This window comes from Amia ocellicauda, chromosome 3 (genome assembly GCF_036373705.1).
Source record: "Amia ocellicauda isolate fAmiCal2 chromosome 3, fAmiCal2.hap1, whole genome shotgun sequence".
In the NCBI taxonomy this organism is placed as follows: Eukaryota; Metazoa; Chordata; class Actinopteri; order Amiiformes; family Amiidae; genus Amia; species Amia ocellicauda.
The window spans coordinates 29,720,877-29,744,356 of record NC_089852.1 but is presented as its reverse complement, the minus strand read 5'-3'; the positions used below and the strand labels follow the sequence as shown (position 1 = coordinate 29,744,356).

The 23,480-nt window shown below is 41.0% G+C and overlaps 1 protein-coding gene across 3 annotated transcripts in view; it reads right to left on the bottom strand.

The window, feature by feature from the left end:
* cacnb1 (calcium channel, voltage-dependent, beta 1 subunit) overlaps nt 1-23,480 on the bottom strand; it is a 68,562-nt gene that overhangs the window by 7,562 nt on the left and 37,520 nt on the right. For all 3 annotated transcript variants that reach the window (XM_066698943.1, XM_066698944.1, XM_066698945.1), the window contains 8 exons: nt 23,289-23,365; nt 20,617-20,645; nt 14,984-15,064; nt 14,716-14,774; nt 13,881-13,990; nt 6,542-6,693; nt 3,881-3,976; nt 2,913-3,098 (listed from right to left, as the gene is read on the bottom strand). In XM_066698943.1, the coding sequence (XP_066555040.1) occupies nt 2,913-3,098; nt 3,881-3,976; nt 6,542-6,693; nt 13,881-13,990; nt 14,716-14,774; nt 14,984-15,064; nt 20,617-20,645; nt 23,289-23,365 (790 nt within the window). The remainder of the gene's footprint in view (nt 1-2,912; nt 3,099-3,880; nt 3,977-6,541; nt 6,694-13,880; nt 13,991-14,715; nt 14,775-14,983; nt 15,065-20,616; nt 20,646-23,288; nt 23,366-23,480) is intronic.

The following is a 23,480-nucleotide window of genomic DNA, read 5'->3' as shown; positions in this document are numbered from 1 at the left end:
TCACTGTGACATGTTTGCACCTGCCAGCAGTAGACGGAGATAGACAGAGATCAGAGCGATATCTTTCCAACACTCCCTAATGACATTAAAAGAACCCTGTAGTCAGATTGTGACACATGTCAAAGTGACACATGCATAGGAACACTGCACACTATCTTCTGACGATTCTTGGTTTTGATTATTGCTATAAAGATATATTGGAAATTGTACTCTGCAGATTTTCAGTCAGAATGAAGTTTTTTTTTTTGGTTTGTCATTATACACAAAAAAGTTTGACTATGCCCCATGGTCTGCCAGCCCAGAAGCAGATGGATATAGAATCCCTTCAGTTTGAAAGTGATGTGGAGAAGCTATGGAAACAGGTTTAGATAAAATTGCATTGTTTAACTCTCAGTGGCAGATGGAAGATAATCTATACTTCTATGAGAATTACAGATCTGACAATGCACTGAGGCTGCAATGCAATGCCTATTGCACTACACAGTCTTCAAAAGACTTCATAATATGACATAGACAATGACGGTTTGAGGCCTGGAGCTGATCTGTGAGACTGTAATATTTAAACACTCAAAGATTCAATCCATTTTGTATTCAGTAGTTATTCCTAGTTATACATACTAAGAACACTAAAGCACCATATAATCTATATATACTGTTACAGCAGGCTGATGAGCAACAGTCACATATATATTTTTAACTGCCTAACATAAATAAATACATTTCAATATATTTCAATTTGACATACGCAAGTCTGTAAGTGTAACAATGAAAACAACATAGCATCTATCATCTTCACATTTAGCCAGTTTCATATTCCAATGTACAATCTTGAAACAAACCACCTGAAACCCAAACTACCTGAATCTGAAAATAAGTTAGGGACAATTAACACATAGACTGAGTTTACATGCAGGTGAAAAATCAGGCAGATGACAACAGTTCAGGTAGAATTGAGACTTATTTTAAAAGTTGTATAGCTAGATTTACAATTTTACAGTGATTTCTAATTAACAATTCCTTACTTGGACCTTTATGTTTTGTTTTGTTGACATGTAAGATCTATTCAAACATAAACCAAAACTATATAAAACTATAAGCAGCTATAGCCTCTTAAATAAGTAATGGCAGTAACTCTAGTCATAGCCATAGTTACACATACATAAATCAACCAATAAATACATAAATTAATTTGAAAACAAATAAATCCATGACAATCACATTCAAAATAATCCTAAAGACAAATCTCAATGCTTTCACAGATTGTTTCTAAAATATAACCCTGTTTATAGTCATTTTATAAATAAACAAATATATTTACTTAAATATTCTAATCTGTGCACGTCAAAAAAGGTTCAGTTACAATTTTCAGCATTTCAAACAGCAGACCAGTTCGTTAATACTACTAAGGGAAAAAAAAACATTTGGTGAAACTGCAGATTTTTAAGTCAATTTATCTAGAAGTGTTTACCCATTGTTAGCATTTTGGTCACATTAGTTTTTGTGAGAATGTGTAATACGTACACAACTCGGATTTTTGTTTTGTAAAGGTAACTGCAGTGAATGGATTAAATCTCACAAGGTTTGTGCTTGCTTGTCAGTGATTGAAATGCTGAAAGGAAGATAAGACAAGAGGGGCGTTGTCTCGACAACCCTTCCTGTTTAGTTTCACTGTGAATAAATAAAACATTCTTGTTAGTCATGCCTTCTCAGTGCGTCAGAAAGGCAGCAGCAACACTGACATTCGCAGGGCTCACACAAGGATATATATATATATATATATATATATCATTATTTTTAAAGGGAACCGATATTTGGTATCACAGAGAACAGAAGCAGTGGGGTTCTGCCTTTGTCTCCTCTTGAAAAAATATGTCTCTCAAGCAAACTTGAAGTTGAAGGTATGTAATTTAACAAAAAGGCCTGACAGCTACCAGACACTTAGCGGAGCGCCTGTGATATGAATGTCTCTATTGACTTTAACACAAGGTTTCCGATTTCTATTCTACTCTGTCTTTTATTGACTTGAATAAACCCCAATAAACGCAACCTAAGAACATTCCATTTGCTGCATCTGTGATCACTGTTTAAATCCCAGAAATATCTGGCAGCAATTGGATACATTTTCCTAAAAAATGCATGTAGGAAATGTGAAATCGATTTTGTTTTCCTGCATACACCACACAGACTTTTCCCTTTAAATGCATGTCCTCATTTCGTGCGAGTTAACAAGATTAAGAAAAACATTTATGTAACTAGGATAGTTATGAGGAACAGTACTGTGAAAATGTGGTGAACAGAAAAACAAGTTCAATATCTTCTCTTGATCTTTCTAGAGGTTCAAAACTAGTTTAAAAAAATATTATACGTATATGTTTGTGTATGACTCTGAAAATGGTAGACGAAATAGTTAGATTGGCATGTTGCAATATTCCAGAACTAAATACCTAGAATCCACAGAAAACTATAATGGAATGAGTTTCTTGAAATCAATACACTGTAGATTAATTATCAATTTTCTCATCTCACTTTTATAGTCAAGGTAAGTTTTTCCATGAAAGTGTGTGTTTGAGTGCCGGCCGATCCTACATTCTACTGAAACAATACTGAAGAAATTGCTTATTTCATAATTGCGTGGGTGCTAGTGTGTGTATGTGTGTGCGCATGGATTCCCCCAGTGTCCATGTTCGATTTGCTGTGTGTAATCATCTTGGTAGTGAGGGGTGTTCTGAATCTCTCTCTCTCTCTGCCTGTATAGAGCCTTCTCTATACTGAGATGTATTTCCTCGGTGGGCTGGGGTCGGGGAGCTTGGGCACCCTGCCGCTCCCCTCTAGAGGGCGTGCTCTTCCTCCCGGGCTTCATCCTGGCCCCCCCACAGCCCTAGGTTGCGGCGCAGTGAGGTAAGCACCTGTACCTGCAGGTTGGAGACAGGGGCAGGGGAGGAAGCCAGGGCCGCGGTGGCCATGGTGCGGTTGAGCAGGGGGTTGGGGGGGTTGCTGCTGGGAGGGTGCGTGGCCTTCCAGTATGCCTCCAGATAGTCAGCCAAGTGCTCACAGGCGTCCTCCAGCTGGTTCTCATCCAGGATGATATCAAAGAGCTCCTGCAGCATTACGGAGAGAAACATACATAACCAGGGCTTCAGAGTGCAGCCCCCCACAGGTCAGAACTGAAGGATTTTTATATACTTTAAACATTATCTGAGTCCAAGAGACTGAAGTAAATAAAGTTAATTCACTTGATGGGACTGCAGTTCTAAAATGCATCTCTTATGGTTTCTCCCAAGATCTGCATTTATAATAACATTTATATTTTTTATTTACATTTCTATTTCTTCTCTGATGGCTGGTTTATACAGAGGTCTGTGAAGACACCTCTCTTTGTTCTGTTATAATCAGCCTGACGCCATCTGTCGCCCTGCAGCTCACTGGTATGTAAACATTTGGGGTGGAGAAGTAATGTAATAATATTATTATATTAATTTCTCTGTCATCCAAGAGTATCCCAAAGGGATCCTGAGCAGCAAAGGTAAGAGGAGATTTCAGCACTACTAAGACAATATGGTGAAGCTGATTATTACAGTAAGGATGAGGAACTACCCATCCCAGAGGGCTGTCGAATCATTGTGTATTTTTGTTCTCTATTTATCAATCTGTAAAGTGCTCTGTGTGATTCCCTGTGAAGGGCGCTATACAAAATAAAAATTGTATTGAATTCCCCTCTCTTTCTAAACAAAAGGATACCAGAGGAGTATCATGTATTCTGATTTGTGCATCAAGAAAATTGCCGGATTAGAGATTTATCTGGTTTAAACCCAGATCAATGGAATTGCCATTTTAACAGTCTCAAAGAGGATGGAGTGGGTATCGAATGTAGTGGACTTACAGGGGGACACTGAGCTAGTTTGTCCGCTGCCACCATTTGTACATTGAGGTGTTTGGCCTGGGATTTCCCTCGGGACTTGATGAGCCTCTGCAGCACCTGAAAAAGCACCACAGAAGGTTAGCACTGTTCTTCAGAGAAAGTATGGAAACGTCATGCAACAGACATCACTGTTGAAACCTGCAAAAACAAATGACATTTATTACTTTTTATTTTTTAAAGAATATAATTAAAAAATAAATATCAGCTGCCAGGTTCCTTTCATTATCACCATCCTGATGATTTCAGTTCCAGTTACACCACCTTTCTAATTACGAATCGGCAATTACCAAACTAGAATCAGTTACAACTACAGCTCTGTGACTCTTGAGGAGGGATGAGATGCAGCATGTATCCTCCAAAGTCACATTGTCCACTGCCCACTTATTATATTAGTCATAGGATTTTTTTTTTTTTAATTAGATATTTTTTCACCCCAATTTGGAACTGACTTATTAAATTAGGTTCACTGCTCTGACCTATGTTCTTCTTCAGAAGGGAGAAGCATGCATCCTCCAAAGCTAGTCACACATTTTTGCACTTACAGCCCACAATGTCTAATGCCCGTCTATCCCACCAATCAAAAAATTTGATGCAGACAGAACAGCTCAACACCACAGGACTGCAGACAGCTGAAACGCCACAGCACTCACTTCAATATGGACCACTGAGTTATCCTCAGACCACCCACCCACAACCATACTTGGCCAACTGTATGCCACCCTCTAGGAGTTCCCTGCCAAATATGTTTCTGGTACCGGCTGGCTTCCAGAGCAACTCGCTCCCGCCTCAGATGATGCTGCAAGTACTCAGAGTGCAGACTTTGACAGTTATGCCACTCAGGAGTCAGTCAATCATAAGATTTGATGTAGCTGGAAATTACAACAATCTGAGCCTGCGGTGCACAAGAAGTCATAAGAACAGCTGGTATGCGATGATCTGAGGAATCTCCAGATCATTTCTGACCACCTAACGTCTGAATCCCTGGGCTAAAACCCAGAATATCTTGCATCCTACACCACTAAGGAAGTGTACAGAAGCATATTGCTGCCACACGAAAAAAACATATATATCACGTAATTACGTGATAACTATCACCTGTTTACGTGATACTGAATTATCACGTTTTTACGTGATAGGGAATTATTACGTTATTACGTGATATGGAATTGCCACATAATAACAGACTGAACGAAATGGAATACCGGAGACAAAACAATGATGTCAGACATTGAGGATCTGACATAATTGTTTTGTCTCCGGTATTCTAGTTCAGTCTGTTATTATGTGACAATTCCATATCACGTAATAACATAATAATTCCCTATCAGGTAAAAACATAATAATTCCCTATCATGTAAAAACATAACAATTCCCTAACACGTAAAAAACATGATAATTCAGAATCACGTAAAAACATGATAGTTATCACGTAATATACGTGATATATTTTTATTTTCTCGTGTGGCAGCAATATGCTTCCGTAGAAGTGAAATTATACTTTACCACGAAACATTTAGGGATGCTATTTATGGAAAGAGAAATGTTAGTTGAAGAGCTGTTTTAACATAGTAGAAAGTACTGAATATTTAATATTTCTATGTCCTGCACAGAACACTAATCATCATGTTCCACAAAGGGTAAGCTATTGCATTTCTCTCAAACGAGCTATATAAGTAATGCTCATAGCTCATGCTACTTTCTAAGACTATTTGTCAATAAACTATATTTAAATAACCTGTCAGATAGCTTGGGACAGTAGTACATACATAAATCCTTTCCATATTTAAATAATATATTTTAAGCACTGCCACAATTCAAAATGCACCCATTGTTACATTACACAAAGCTCTTCCCTATATACAATACTCACTACTGTTCAGCACTGCCTTCTGCCATAAGCTCGGTATACAACCTTTCCGAGGTACTTGTGTACTGTGATATGGACAACAGACCCCGCTATTCAATGTTACAGTTCAGTTTAGAACTGGCACCAAAAAAGACAACCCTCACTTAATTCCTGCAACACTCAATTTAGTAACTGGAATGTCACACAAGCAATACAGGAATTTACAAAGCGGTTGTTTGGAAGTTAGAATGCATTTTCCCACAGAAACAAGGTTACAAATGTGGTTCCTAGGCTAGCATACAAATGCCTACTTATCAATAATGTAGCTGAAATACTGTACATTTGCAATTAAAATAAGTAGAAAACAATACTGTTGAAATACTAGTAATTAAAGTTATGCCATTTCTAAAATCAAGGTTTTATGCATCTTTATGTGTTTTTATAGTGTGAATGTAAGATACTTACCACTCTTCCAGATCAAGTCTATTTGAAAAAAGGGCAGCACATGTATCAAACCAAACTAGGTCCCTTTTCCTCAAGGAACTGACACTGTCTTTTGAGTTCTCAGTTGATTTTGATTAAAGCAAACTTGGAAAGACATTCTTTCGGAATATTCACAATATGCTCCAAACTAAACAAACCCAAGAACCACCTAAACAGACAAAGTGTAAAAGCATCCTTCGGCAGCGTAGCTGTTCCACTGCCTTCATGCCTGATCAAGATGCGTCTGGTTTGGCTGTGCATCTGTTGCTGTGTATGCATGTCACACGTGGTACCTTGGGTGAGGCGATCTTGATGTAGACGATGATGGGTGCCAGGGAGGTCTTTGCCAGCTGAGAGGGGTGGTTGATGGTGTCTGCGTCCAGGGCAACCAACTGTAGGGTGCGCGCCAGCTCAAAGATCCGCTCAATCTCACTTTGCACCTCCGCTGTGAGGGGACACGGCAGCAGAGTCACTATCTACTACATGACACAGACAGCGCTGCTCTGGCAGTCTCACTGAGGTACAGCAGGGCACTGTCATTGGGATACAGCACGGAGCAGGCTTAGTACTGAGCCCCTGAAATAAACAGCTCAGCTACGGTAGACTCATTGAGATACAGCATTAGTATCTTATGGAAATGAGCAAGCATAGCGATGTGTGAACCATTAAGCAATGCTATGCAAGTCCCATTGAGACTGGCAATGTCCAGCATTCACCAATGGGTATACACTTTAAGAAAGTTGGCATTCAAACTTTAGTAAAGGCCAAAAAGAAAAGATGATAAGGGATCTAATCATCTTCCTTTTTACTGAACTATGATTGTAGGGTATTATTTTAGTGCTACTTCATGCGGATATACTATTCCTTTATTATAACATAGTTTCTCCAAGAGACAGCCAGCACAGGCCGGTTAATCTTGCATCACAACGTTGTTAAGAATTTCATGCAGATTATTCTGTGGACATTAAATTGTATTAAATGCAGAGTGAGTATTGAATTCAGAATATTATAGAATCTTGTTGCATTGGAGGTTCTAAGAAAATGCAAACAGGGTATTCTGAACACACATTAACTGTTTCTCATGTTCCCCTCAGTTCTCCCAGCACAAACAGAGACTCAAGTAAACCCTGACACACACACACACACACACACACACGCAGACACTCAGGAGAGAGGGATTATTAGAATCTGAAACCCAGAATTATGCTAAATAATGTATGTATTTCTACAACTGGCCTGTCAAAATACATAATCCAAATAATTGATTGTTAAGTTGAAGTACATGTTATACAACACAGATCTTCTGTTCCTAAACTGTCCTATCACAAAAAAGATTCCATCTTGACTAAGCAGGAAAAAAGCTTTTTTCTACTATGATTTATATTACATTTAAAGGAGAGGAGCACTTTTGTTTTAGTTGGCTAGGACCCGATAAGAAGCACTCCCTTTTCAATGGGAGATGAAACAGACGAGGAGACAGGATATAAAGAGGCCCAAGGTTAGCCCTTTCTATTAAAGAGCTTTTTAAAATGAAACTGAAGAAGTTAAAGATAACCAAAATTCAATTAGCGCAGAGTTGACAGAAGCAAATGAAGTATAAAAGTGATTAAAGGGAGGAAAAAAAAAAAACTTTGTTGTGCAAATAGTGGAGGGAAAGAGGGGGATTACTTATGTTAGCAGTGCATAGACTCAGATAGACTCAAATCATTGGATCTGATATGGGCCTCTAGCAAAGGGAAGGAACAGATCAGATATGATTTGATTTCCCTTCACTTATAATTACAACATGGTTTGAGACCAGGATCACAAGACATTTACTTAGTTCTCTATATGGGAAGTATAACTAAGTTCTATACACTATATATTTGAAAATATCAATCTAAATATGTAAACCTGGCATGATGTACAATTTTATTTTGACCAGATGTATACAGTATGTATAAATAAATAATAATAACAACAACAATCATATGTTTTTTGTAAGGCAGTGCTAATAGAAATTACATAATTTACAATTTTTTAGGTTTAAATACATTGTTCTCTTCTGGCTACTTGAACAGCCACCATAGCTTAAAATCAAATCAAGACACTCTCTGCTTTGAGTAGAAATGTCCTTTAAACCCATGCTAATGTCCGAAATGTTCATAAAGTTTCATATTGCGCTGTTGTGATATTAAAGGAACTTGGGCTTTGCAAAAATAAAATCTCATCTAGTTAGGTGGATTTATAAAACAAACACAAAAAATTGTAAACTATACAGTGAGGGAAAAAAGTATTTGATCCCCTGCTGATTTTGTACGTTTGCCACTGACAAGTCTATAATTTTAATGGTAGGTGTATTTTAACAGTGAGAGACAGAATAACAACCAAAAAATCCAGAAAAACGCATTTCAAAAAAGTTATAAATTGATTTGCATGTTAATGAGGGAAATAAGTATTTGACCCCTTCGACTTAGTACTTGGTGGCAAAACCCTTGTTGGCAATCACAGAGGTCAGGCGTTTCTTGTAGTTGGCCACCAGGTTTGCACACATCTCAGGAGGGATTTTGTCCCACTCCTCTTTGCAGATCCTCTCCAAATCATTATGGTATTGTGGCTGAACTCGAACCTTCAGCTCACTCCACAGATTTTCTATGGGATTAAGGTCTGGAGACTGGCTAGGCCACTCCAGGACCTTAATGTGCTTCTTCTTGAGCCACTCCTTTGTTGCCTTGGCTGTGTGTTTTGGGTCATTGTCATGCTGGAATACCCATCCACGACCCATTTTCAATGCCCTGGCTGAGGGAAGGAGGTTCTCACCCAAGATTTGACGGTACATGGCCCCGTCAATCGTCCCTTTGATGCGGTGCAGTTGTCCTGTCCCCTTAGCAGAAAAACACCCCCAAAGCATAATGTTTCCACCTCCATGTTTGATGGTGGGGATGGTGTTCTTGGGGTCATTCCTCCTCCTCCAAACACGGCGAGTTGAGTTGATGCCAAAGAGCTCGATTTTGGTCTCATCTGACCACAACACTTTCACCCAGTTCTCCTCTGAATCATTCAGATGTTCATTGGCAAACTTCAGACGGGCCTGTACATGTGCTTTCTTGAGCAGGGGGACCCTGCGGGCGCTGCAGGATTTCAATCCTTCACGGCGTAGTGTGTTACCAATTGTTTTCTTGGTGACTATGGTCCCAGTTGCCTTGAGATCATTAACAAGATCCTCCCGTGTAGTTCTGGGCTGATTCCTCACCGTTCTCATGATTATTGAAACTCCACAAGGTGAGATCTTGCATGGAGCCCCAGACCGAGGGAGACTGACAGTTATTTCGTGTTTCTTCCATTTGCGAATAATCGCACCAACTGTTGTCACCTTCTCACCAAGCTGCTTGGCGATGGTCTTGTAGCCCATTCCAGCCTTGTGTAGGTCTACAATCTTGTCCCTGACAACCTTGGACAGCTCTTTGGTCTTGGTCATGGTGGAGAGTTTGGAATCTGATTGATTGATTGCTTCTGTGGACAGGTGTCTTTTATACAGGTAACGAGCTGAGATTAGGAGCACTCCCTTTAAGAGAGTGCTCCTAATCTCAGCTCGTTACCTGTATAAAAGACACCTGGGAGCCAGAAATCTTGCTGATTGATAGGGGATCAAATACTTATTTCCCTCATTAACATGCAAATCAATTTATAACTTTTTTGAAATGCGTTTTTTCTGATTTCTTTGTTGTTATTCTGTCTCTCACTGTTAAAATACACCTACCATTAAAATTATAGACTGATCATTTATTTGTCAGTGGGCAAACGTACAAAATCAGCAGGGGATCAAATACTTTTTTCCCCTCACTGTATAATCCTCAAGCTGAATTTCATGTGAACTACTATTATTAGATCACAGTTTGATGTCAAATTTGAACTAGTGTCATAGATGAAGGCATTTATTTTTCGAGGATACTTCCCATAATAAAAAGCAGAAAGACTGACAATGGAGAATAGTTCGAGCTGACATGTGCCATGAACGTGTCTCTCTTAACAACCCATGAACTGAAAGATGAATATGACAAATGTATATTCTGAAGGTGTACACTCGAGGTACAGAAAGTAATGGCGCACACCACTGGGGTGGCTATGAATGATACATAAAACGGAAAGTACCTTTTTGTTATTAATCATAATGAAAAATCTAACTATTTTCCTAGGGGGCATGGCTCTGAAACCAGACTGATTTTGACTGCCGAGATGTGACCCATTTCTAGGACCGCAAGAAAGGGTAAACACTGAGCAGAACTGTGTAACGTTTTCAATTACATTGCATCATATTTTGTATTATATCAACAGTCCCCCGCAATTCAAGTCAAAAGGTATTGGACAAATAATAATAATCATATTAATAACAACAACACCAGAACTCTACACAAGTTCAAGGGCCTTAGCTACCTCTACTTGTACTCTATTTTACCTCTAGGCAACATGTACTCGTTTTATATGGAGAAGCTTGCATAGTGACAACTATTAAACAACATAAGGGTGTAGTTTATTGTCCTGGACATCATGAGTTATTAACTCATCTCTGTTCTTTAAACACCAAAGTACAAATGCTTTTCAGCACCCTTTCAGAATTACAGAAAGCAATCACTTTACTTCAAAGTAAGAAATCGGTCTCTAGCTGTTCTATAAAAGTTATCGATTCTTCTTTTCTTTTTAAAGTGCACTATTTTGGAATAGTTTTACAGAATTTTGCAGAATGTTTTACCAGACCCCTGTTTACATTTTGTATTGATTTGGTGCTATGTGGATATGAGCCTTATATACACACGCAGAAAGAATGACCAGATTGCAAGTTGTGTTTCTCCACTTAAGTTACTGCATTAGTTACTGTGGGTAGAAATATTCCCCCTGGTAAGGAAGTGATAGCCAGCAGTAGAAAAGAAACTGGTTTGATTGCACTGTATCATCTGGGGAGTTATAGTGTGCATATCAGCTTAATTGGTCACACATTAGAATAGCCTCCATATTTCAAATTCATTAAAGTAGAATACCACAGGAATAACACATGAATACCTCATGCACTCTCTCTGAGCTCTGATATTGATCACATATATAACAGTTAAGGTTAGGGTTGGGGTTAGGGTTTATATATGTGATCAGCATCAAAACTCAGAAGTCGTGCAAGCAATATTCTGTTGTTATTCCTGTGGTATTCATACTTAAAATTCATTGGGAAATGTGCCTATTATTTGTAAAATGTGGTTAAATTTGCCTCAGGAGAATGCTGCTATAACTGATTTAAAATCTGCAATGACCTCACAATAAACAATGCTTACCAGACCATTTTCTTCAAAGATCTACTGTTACTAACTTTCTTATCTTATGAAATACACAGTAGAAATGGACATGGCCACCTTGTGTTAAGTAATGTTTTCTTTCTGCAAGCAACAAGCATATAAGAGCTTTTATGCTGGCATGTAGATAGGTAGATAGATAGATAGATAGATAGATAGATAGACAGACAGACAGACAGACAGACAAGCAGACAAACTGACGGCCATACAGACTGACAGGCAGGTGCAATGAAAGGAAAGGAAAAGCGCTAGTCTATATTAATGGAGGATACGTACCCAGTACGTCTGAGTCAGAGAGGGTGGGAGAGCGCGGGGATAGGGGGATTGGGGATTGGGGGAGAGGGAGCAGGGAGGAGGGATCAGATGAGAAAGAGAGAAAAGCCAAGATCAGATTCAGACAGTCAGTCAGAGCAAAATCGAAAACCCCACGCCAGGCCAGTCTGGCTCCAACACTGAAATGTCCTTCAGTGCATCATTGTTCTGAGTTCCTTGTGACAGAATCGGATCATACAGAACTTTATCTCTGCTGCGTGGTTCTTCAATGTCGCAGCATATGGCCAAGCTCATATTCTGCATTTGTCTGTTCCTGTAGAAAATATACTCCTCGCGTTCTCACAGTTCACTCTTCCACCTGTTTTTTTTGTTTTTTAATTATTTTTTTAAATAAGAAAGTAAAATACAGATCACTTCCTGATCTTTTACTGATAAGGCTCCTCCAAAGACGGCATAGCTTTTCTTTAAGAAGTATAAACAGTGAATGCTGTAATCATAAGATCTACAAATATCAATATGCCAACAGGAGAACTAAAATAAGATGAAACTACAATTAATATAACTGCTTAAAAAACAGTATAATTGTCATCATAACTGAACCCCAACCTGACTTATAAAGAGAAAAGAAAAGAAAGGAAAGAGATTTGCCTGCTCTAAGGTTAATTCATATTCTTCGGTATTTTGAATAAATCATTGCTCCTTATGTCCACAATATATCTTCCAAAACTCCTAAATCTAATTATGATAATTTTAAATATGACCCATAAATCAATGCTCTTTGACTTTAGCTGACCAGAACAATGATTTTACCATTTTAATAAGAGATTATTCTAGATGGTTATTTCTGTGAACTCAAGTTATTCTAGCCCATACATGTGAATGGATACTGGGTGCCGATTTGGGGAGTCGCAAAGTACTACCCAGAGATAAAGCTGTACCTGATATCCATTCAAAAACACAATTGCTGTATTGTAAGCAATATCAGTGTATTGGAAGATTCCACCAATCCAAGGCATTCATGTTGGACAAATGTTCAAAATTACAATGTGATCTGTCTTCGATACAACATTGTAAATTCAAAATTCAATTAAGGTTTTCATTGTGAAGTCAAATCTAAGTAACCTTGAAAATTGTAACATTTAACCTAATCAGCATATTTTGCAAATACAAATGATGGTTTATATTACAGAAATGATGTGCTTTAAAGGTTTACTTTTTAGTGATCCAATAAAATTAAGTGACCTAAATTAATCTGTTTAACTTTAAAGAAGAGAAGAAGCAAAGTGTGGTTAAGTTTGTACTTTAATTCATCTTATGTTCCGCATTGTATTTAACGTGGGTATAATATCACAAGGAAACGGTCTTGTGCACTTTTGAGGAAAAAACTAATCTGTACTAAATGTGTTTCCTTACTCTGAATACTGGTAACTTCCCGCTGTTATACTGCTGACAACACTGACACACATACAGATATGACTCCAGGGTGGGATGAACACTGAACTGGGAACAGGCTGGACATAAAAAAAAAGTCTGCTTTTGAATATGTGTCGGTTTTAGCATGTGTGTATGGACATCAGGCTGTGTATGTATTTCTGTGTTTATCAGTATGTGTGTGGGATCCAGTATATGCATATATGCTTGTGTTTTCAGTGCGAGTGTGTGGACCTGGACATCAATTTCTGGGTGCATATCTGAGCTTGTGTAGCAGATCTCATAGTGAGCTGGTCATGGTGATGTCACCCTTCTGAACATGACAGACCAGTGAAACTCCTAGCGTCAGGAGACTGGTCTCTTGGCACACTTGGTTTGCCGCTCTGTTGGAGCCGTGTGAATCAGGCGCTTGGGATGTATCTGAGACGTCCTAGTGGGGGCCTGACCACACATGGCATACTTGTCATCGTGTGAGTGTCAGTGTCAGTAGGTCTGACGATTGCAGTCAGAGTCTGTAAGTATTGTTTGTGTGTTGTTTGTGCATCATTATGTAGATGGGTGACTGTGTGTGTGTGGGTCTCAAAGTGCTGGGTCTCAAAGCTCCTCTTACCCAGGCTGGATCGAGTGCTGGAGCGTTCAATGATGGTGTGCTTGCTGGGGTTGTTGAGCACCGAGCGCTTAGCCAGAGAGATATCAGCCGTCACCCGTGTGATTGATATTCTGAGACAAACGCACACAAACAGCATTATTCATTAACAGCATTATTGCATTTGGTCGTTTTCACTGTGTGACATGAATCAGTATCGGCTTCATTAACATATGTGTGAAAGTGGTGCGTTAACAAGTTCCTCATCTATCCTGAGGAGATTTTAAACATTTCCCATGATGAATCCTCTCCATGAATTTAATTGTGTTTCATTTTGTTTAAAGAAAACCCATATGCTTCTCTGTACAATATGAATAAAGCAATAAGTACTGAATTTCAGAAAAGTAGCTAGAGCCATATTAGAAGATACATTTTCTGTAGTTTCAGGGATGATTTAACAAAGTCAAATACAGTTTTAAATGCAAGAAGACCAGTGGGAAATAAGAACTAAAAACACAGACCTTAACCAAATATTTAATTGAATAACTCAATTTAATCCCTGTGAGGTTAACTGGGCTTTGAACTGAATTACACTGTCCACACTTTATCATTCTGTCTTTTCATTAAGCAATAATATCACAGTCATCATTGTGCATTACCTCTCTCTCAATGCACCACACTAAGTCTGTTGCCTTTAATCCTGATACATTAATAATTATATGACTGTATTCAGTCTGCTTTACAATAATAATAACATTATTCTTTACCATTCATGCAGGTATTTCATATCTTTTTGCCTTTATTGATGTTCTGAATTCCCTTAAAATACGATTTATAGTAGAAGAGCTTGCGGCCTTACCTGCCATCGAACCTGTGTTTGAGGAAATCAAAGAGTGCCTTTTGCATCATATCAGTCACCTGACAAATAATAGGAAGAGAGAGGGTGGATTAAGGATCCCTTATTTTCTGTAATTGGTGATTGCATTTTATTGTGTAAAAAGAGAACTGATAAAGCTCTGAAATGAATATTGAGAATGGAAAATAATAAATATGCAGAATTGAAAAAGAACATAATGCTGCTTTTTTTATCAGAGAATGTCTTTGGTCATTTCTCAAAGCTCAGTTACCTCATAGCCCTTGAGAGACGGCCCCACCAGGATGATGGGTCTCATTGAAGGCACCACGTCATATGGAGGAACGTGCTCCATCTGCAGGCAGAGAGAGAGGCTGGGTCAGAGACACCCAAGGGGACAGAAACACACAGACAGTACAGGGAACACAGAGGGGTTGGGGGCTCAGGAAACTGATTTGTATTTGACGTTTTGGATCCAATGTGCTTTTTTTATCAATCCAACCTGCCCCATTTAATCCATTTCCTGCCATGCCAATTTCTCTCACTACAGAAATCCCTTCTAAACTACCTAGTGAAATATCAGAGTAGCTGCTAATGTGCTAGTGCTGCACAATATGATTATTTGACTATGTGATTGGCACTTTCTGGGAGGGTTGTAAGCAGAATGAACACTGACTGAAGGCACTGACATTTAAAATTAAATAAATCAATACAGACTCTGGCATCTGTTATCAGCAATATGGTGCATGGAATAGAGGAAAAGCTGCCTTTATACCTCTGGGTCTAAAAACCTTAATGCGAGCAGCTTGGCATCCTGCACAACCTTTAAAGTGTGGATTTTTGTCAGGGCTTTGCAAAGCTAACTATAAGAGAGCTGTTCTCCGTTAGATCATATTTCATAGAAGCTCTTCTAGCGATGAAATAATATTGCACACTTTTCAGTATTCTCATTCACAGTCTGCTGGACAAAGTCAAAGTAGGAAAGTCCTTAAAGTCATGTTGTACATTGTAGCTTGAGTCACTTCAATACCCTCAGGTATATCTGTCAGCCGGGGGCTTCATTATTTACACCCTGGCTATTAAAACTTCAAAATATCAGATCATAACATCTGATAGGGGTCAGGGTATTTTGAGAAATGGTGTATGCAATTTTAGCACTGTGTCGAAAATATATATATATATATATATATATATATATATATATATATATATATATATATATATATTTTAAAGAATCATATATGCAGGCTCAAAAATTAAATTGTGTACTATCTAAATTTCATTGGTGGTTTCCTTAACAGACAAAGCAGAATTGTTATTAAAAATGCTACATGCTGCCAAATAGAAGAAAAAATAAATAAAACTGCATGCAACACTTTTGAATCATTTGTGTTTCATGTTGAACGTTACACATGCATGAAAAAATCTTCAGATTCATAATGTATAATGTTTGATATCTTGTTGATACTTATTTAAATTTGATTGCATTCCAATGGAAGCAAAAGGCCTTTTTTTTTAGCAACACAGAGGATGGGAGTTCTGCATACACAGCATATGATCTCTAATGTCATCTTCATATAGTGCATTTACTAGCGTTCAAAATTACACTGACACTATGAAATCCACAGATATGGCGGTTCCCTGAAAAAGAAAGACCACACATGGCATACTTGTCATCGTGTGAGTGTCAGTGTCAGTTACCGAATGGGAAGAGCTTTCTGACCTGCCAATCAGTGAAAACGTGTACCAAAGCTGCCCAATAGGTGCCCAACTGGTAGGAGGAAGAGCCGCCCCCCAGCGACTGTGAAAAGTCTCCTCCTGACTGCAGCTGACTGCCATTTCTTCATCAAGAAGGTCATCTGGCCGAGTGACCGCTGAAGGGTAATGGCTGTCTTTCTTTTTCAGGGAACCGGGGTTATGATAATAACCTATCGTTCCCTTTCAAATCGAAAGACAGCCATTACCGACTGAGAAGACTATACCAGAGCTGTCGTGAGTTCTGACACCTGATTTAAGCCCCAATCCCATCATGGCAAGCAAAGCAGAGCCTCATGGTGGTAGAACCTCGTGAAGGTCTGTTGACCAGACCCGGTCGCAGCATTACACAAGTCTTCAAGTATGGCAACCGTGAAAGAGAGCCCATGACGTGGCCTGTCCCCTTGTTGAGTGTGCTGAGATGTGTTCAGGCATGGGAACGTTAGCAGTCTCATAGGTGAGCCAGATCGTGTCCCCCACCCCACTCTGGTGATAGAACCGTAGCAGCTGGTCGAATTTGCGGCTGTGCGCAGTCCTTCGCGTATAGAACCTCAAAGCCCAGACAGGGCAGAGTGTGTGTAGTCTGCAGTCCTCATCCAATGTATATGGAGGGGGATGGAAAGACTCCAGGACAATCGGTCGATTGATTTAGGTAGGAAGGATGGGTTCGTCCTCAGAGTAACTCTGTCATTGGTGAATCCTCTCCAGTGTCAGTGGAAGAAGTCAGTGGGGGGAAGGCATACAGCAGTTCCTGCGGCCATGGGTGAGTAAAAACGTCCATGCCCAGGGGACCGCCTCCTGTTTCCAGGGAGAACCACAGAGGGCAGTGGGTCATTACCCGTGTGGCAAAGAGGTCAACCCGAGCTTGTCCCATCCTTTCCCAGATTTGTTCCACAACCTGAGGATTCAGTCTCCATTCCGAGCTGTCCGGACCTCCCCAGGAGAGAATGTCCGCTGCTGTATTGGACACAGCTGGCAGGTGTTTTGCCTGTATGGATCGGAGATTGTCCTGTGCCCACAGGAGAAGTCTGCACGCCACACAATGTAGTCTGAGGGAGTGTAGGCCCCCCTGGTGGTTGATGTAGGCCACCACCGACATGATGTCCGTCTAAACCAGGACATGCCTGTCTGTCAGAACATGGCGAAAGTGGTGCAGTGCCAGCCACACTGCTTGCAGCTCCTGTACGTTGATGTGAGCGGACGACCAGAGACTGCTCCACATCCCTCTGACTCCTATCCCATTCCAGACAGCACCCCATCCTGTCTCTTGCTGGGTGTAGCCTGTGGGCTTTAACCCAGCGTTGTAATGGATGCATGTGCATGAGGCCCAAGGGGAAGAATATTTGAGTTGGCCACCATCAGCCCCAACAGTTGAACAATTTGAAACTTGACCAGATGGAGAGTCAATGCCCTTCTGAATGATGCGAGGCACTTCTCCAATTACTCGATTCTGTCTTTGGATAGGTAGGTAAGCATGTCTGGAGAGTCTAGCCTCATTTCCAAGATGCTCACCATCTGTGCCGGTTCAAGGGATCTTTTCTCTATGTGAACTGCGAGACCCCATGTGACATATGACCTCTGCTGTATGTTCCTCCGCCTGAAGCCTGGAGTCTGCGCACACCAGCCAGTCATCCAGATAATTCAGGATCCTTATCCCCTTTGTCCTGAGGGGGGCCAAGGCTGCGTCCATGCACTTTGAGAACATTAACAACATTATTATTATTATTTTTATATTATTATTTTTATTATTATTATTATTATTATTATTATTTCTTAGCAGACACCCCCTTGTCCAGGGCAACTTACAAAATATCAGAGCAATACAAAGTGCAATAATACAGGGCAATAATACAGTCAAAGTTAAGAGCTAAGGTAGAGGTAGGATAGGGGAAATCAAAGTAAACAATACAAGTGTTATTAATGCAAAGGCAAGAGTACGAAAAAAAAAAAAAGCTCCTGACAGTAGCCGCACCCACATGTTGTTCAGCATGCGCTGCTGACTGGCCAAGGTCTCCGTCACTTCCTGAATTCGGCGGAGGATCGTGCTCTTAAACTCCTCCTCTTCCTCTCTCCAGGAAGGAGATGCCCCTTGCCTTCTAGGGGGAGGGGACTGGCATGGTGAAACTCACTGTGGAGTAGAAGGCCGAGATGAGCGGGATAGGGAACGTCTATCCCACGGGGATCTCCTTCTGGGAGAGCATGGTCTCCTCTCTGGAGAATGCCTGCGATGAGGTGGAGAGGGGGAAGCAGACTGCACCCTTGCTGGGGAGGCCCTGGATGAAGACGATCGCCATCTGGCTTGTCATTGTGGAGACACTTGCAGGGGGGGCCTGCGTGGGACTGAACCTGCAGAAGAGCGGTGGGTAGCTGCGACGGCTTGTTGAGGCTCTTGAAAATGGCAGGGAGTTCCTGGCCCTCTTGCGGTGCGTAGCCTCCGTGGAGGCTGTACAATGCTTACAGCCTCAGTCGCTCATCAGTGCTTGTTGGGCGTGTTCAGTGCCTGGGCATCAGACACAGAGCTTGTGCCCATTGTCAGAGGGCAGCTCACTCTGGTACCCAGAACACCAATGAAACGCCCCTTTAGGCTTCATCATTCGACAACATCGAGGTAGACAGTATTTCCTATGAGGGGTTCGGCGAAGTCCTCCTACCCCAGGAATTGTCCGTATATATTGAAGGTCTGTCCTCATGTCTTCCTTGTGCAGACCTTCAATATATACAGACAATTCCTGGGGTAGGAGGACTTGCCGAACCCCTCAAAGGAAATACTGTCTACCTCGATGTCGAATCATACGTCGATTTCAGTCGAGGTTTGTCGACGGGTCCTCCTGGCGCTGCAAAATCGTTCAAAGATGTCGAAATGTTGACAGGATCATCAGGAGGTCGATGAAAGGTCGAATTGACAACATTGATGTCGAGAGGTCAACGGAGTAAGACGAGGTTGACAGCTGTGTCCGAGAGGTTGACAGTGGTGGTCGATATCGATGGGGATGGTCAAGAAGTCGACAGTGGTGGTTGATATCGTCTCTTTTTTGTTGAGAAGTCGACAGTGGTGGTCGAGGTCGACGCGTTTGGTCGAGAGTTTTGACAGCCTGGTCGAGATGTTGACGGTATGGTCAAGAGGTCGATATTTGGTCGAGAGGTCGGCAGATGTTGATGTTGGGGGAGGTTGGTCGTGTTGCTCTTGATGTCACCGAACGGTTTAGACTCCCGCCGGCAGAGATCAAGTCAACATGGGGATGGGAAGAGATGTGGGCGGGTCGGTCAGCCGACCGAAACTGCAGGAGACTGCTCCAGCTGGAGTAGCATCGCTTTCTTTCTCCTTCACTCAAATCTGTAGGAAAAAATGGTACAGGAAGTAATGATACACAGCAGATCTCAATGGAGGGACTGAAGTCAGCTCCAAGCGAGACCCCCGCTGTAGACTTACCTCCGAAAAGAAGCAAAGCTCCAATAGTAGCGATAAAACTCAGAAGAGCACAAGTGAATAGTTATCCAAATAATCCAACTCCAGAGAGCAAGAGAACACACTTCTACAACTTTTAGTAAGCACGCAAGTGAACGAGAAGAAATGGCAGGCAGCTGCAGTCTGGAGGAGACTTTTTACAGATGTCAGGGGCCGGTCTTCCTCCTGCCAGCACGGCCACTATTGGGCAGCTTTGGTACATGTTTTCACTGATTGGCAGGTCAGAAGCCTCTTCCTATTTGGTAATGGCTGTCTTTCGATTTGAAAGGGAACCCATTTAATTGAAAGAAAAACATTTCAAAATGGATTACCCAACCTTGAATACATCTACACTAGCACTGCCCTAATAGCTTATAACAAACTGAAAATCAACAAAAGGCCAAAACAATGTTCCCAGAAAAACCCAAACCTCAAGTTTACTGTAGTAAAGGCACAGTTAAGTGTAGTAAAGCAGTGTGAAATCAAGGCAGATCCTGCATTGGCAGGGTAAACCATGTAACAACTGAAACTGCAACAATGACAAGTAAATTCACTTGTATTCACTTGGGGAAAGCATGGGTAAACTGCACTTTTACCATGGTAGCCTTTTCATAGGTTACCCACCCCTCTACAGCATTACACAGAATGAGAATCAATTGAAAACAGAATCCCAGAGGCTATAAGAAATATAAACATAACAGACTCACCGACTTCTGTTTCTGTTTAGCAGGACCACCTTTCATTCCGCATTCAAAACCCCCCAAAAACAAGAAAACAAAAACAAGAACACAGAGCAGGAGTGTTATTGACAGATCAGGACGAGGCTATTGACAGGGGTGAGTAGGCCACACTGACTGCCGAACAAACAGAATCTGGCTTAAAGAGACGGATCGACGCAGTCAAGCTTGTGTGTGTGCCTATGTATTGACGTGTCAGCACCATATTGTTTAGTCTGTGGCTGCCCTTTTGGTGCATCAGAACCTGGCAGCCTCTTTCTCACAGTTTTCAAAACTCCAGCTCCTACGCTTTCAGGGAATAGCAATTGGCACGGCTCATTTGTTTACTACAAATCTGTGTCCATAAAATAAATTGAAAAACGACGCAAAATCAACAGTACAGTATTGGAATAAAAGAACGCATTATGTAGCAAGTTGTTTAATAGCCTGGACCACCAAAAGCAGACTGCTGTTGTCTTTACTGATGCAGAAGATTTTTTTTATATTTAACTAACATTATTAAAACACTTCTGTTTTTGTAGATGTTGGTACAGCCTGACTAGTGTAGCTGGAAAAGTTTTTAACAAAGAAGAGCCGTTTTAATATGCTCAGCTAGTAAATTATCAACCAAATTATTTTTGGATAAGATGATTCCACCAGGAAGGAAGGAAGTGCTGAAATATATACAGTTGGATATAATTTATTGTAGCCCTTTCGTGATCTTGTTGGGTGCACTGGCTGCAGCTTTTGAAGACATCAGAAGTCAAGTTACAAAGAACCGTTGAAGATGAGAATACACAGGTCCACTCAGGGAGCTATTTGTAAGTCTAAATGGATGCCAGGTCGTGTTATATAAAACATGTGCACACTCAGGGTTTCAGAGAGACGAAGGATGAGTCTGCATTCACCTCTTTCAAAATCACAGCCCAGTCAATTGGCCAATCAACGCCAGTACTAACAGTTGACGGTTTTTAGCTAGCTCTCGTTCCATCAGCTTGTTTTCCGTTACTGCGGAGAAATAAGCGGAGGATCCAGATTGGAAATTTGAAATTGTTTTAATTTCAAAATGCAAAACCAGCAGGCAGTGTGTGTGTGTGTGTGTGTGAATGTGTGTCCCCGTGTGGCAGCCAGCTCACCCATCTCAATTCGCACACAAAGATCTAACCGTTACCATAGCAATCGGAGACAGAGGGGAGAGAGGGTTAGTGGAGGGAGCCTGGGTGGGGTGGGGTGGGAGGGGTTTACAGACCAGACAGTGGACTCAGTAGCAGGAGCAGCAGGAATAGCAGCAGCACTGGGTCACTAGTAGTTGCACCAGTGAAACTGCTTTACCTTCTTAAAAAAGGGGATGCGCTTGGCATTAGCCTGGGGAGAGGTGACGCTGCTGACACTGGCTTTTGGGGAGCGGGAGTCAACGGGGGGCTCGGGAGCTTCTTCTGCATCCAGGTCGAGGGGGTCAACATCAAAACCCACTGTGGACAACTCCACATGAGCTGGGAGGAGGAGGCAGGAGGAGGCAGGAGGAGGGAGGAGGCATTGTGTGGCAATGGACAGACAGAGGAAGACAGGAAGGAATTGGGGTGGGTGGGGGAGTGGGAAGTGGGAGAGGAGAGTTTAAAAAGGAAGGACAGAGAGGGAGAATTGGAAAGAAGGAGGATCCAGGTAGGAGGGAAGTCAAACAGAAGGGAGAAAAGGTAAAAAAAGTAATGAAATTAAGGGACCATGATAATATGATAGGAAAATGATACATACAGACATAAATAAGGAAACAAAAAAATAAAGGGTCATCAATCCAGGAGAGACAGAAAAAGAGATGAGAGAGAAAAATATCAACATGAGATATTTTTTTCTGCTGGGTGTTTGGAGATGCTATAAGAGGGTGTGAGCACAGGGGAGCGGGAGGGCCCTGTTGCTGTGGGTCTCAGAGGGAGAGAGGAGAGATGCAACAGCAGGGTGAGGCTCCTCAAGCTTGCAAGGAATCACGGGATCAAGGTGTCTTTATGGGAGATCAGCTAAAACAAGTTAAAACAAGATTTGAAGGTATTAAAATAAATCCATATTTCACTTTTATTTGGTTCCCGTGGGGTTGGAAAACATCGTGGAATCCCCCCCCGGAAACAAAAATAATAATTTTTTAAACAGACCCTGGTGAGAAGAACATTAGGTTTTCTTTCATTTGAACATGTTATCCTTCAGGATCATATCACACAATATTATTTTTTCCCCAAGAACTGGATGTAAAATTTGAAACCCTACTTAATAATGTGTTCCAACGGAGTAAATAACTTTTTAAAAACCTTGGGATCATGACATCTAGAGGAATTCCCTACTTACATTTGAATTAAATACAGCAATTTAAAATTAACTTACACCCACACCAAGAACTGATAGCTACACAACTAACATACTTACGTGGCTAACAAGATCTCTCTGTGAAAAGCACAGCAAAAACATTACCCTTTTTAGAATGGTGTGTGTATATAATAAGTCAAGCAACACTAACTCATTAATGTAAGTGATGTCTGACTATATTTCATCAGCAGTACTGGCAATAAACATGAAAGACTGCTGAATAGCCAAGAACAGAAGTAAGAGACGATATGTAGGATCGAGTGCTTTTTAATCCCTGTTCCCTGTTCTCTGTGATGACGTGGTGTGGTTACCTGTGGCAGGTGGAGTGGGTCTGCGTGTTCCTGTGGCAACATCCCCCAGGCTGGAGCTGGAGTTTCCTCCAGACTTACTGCAAAGACAACCAGTCAGGGAGAGCTGTGAATAACCCTAGCAACACAGAGCCAACTGTATGTCATCTGGAGCAAGAAGAGCCCAGTAAAGTTGGCTTAGCATTCTCCTTCTCT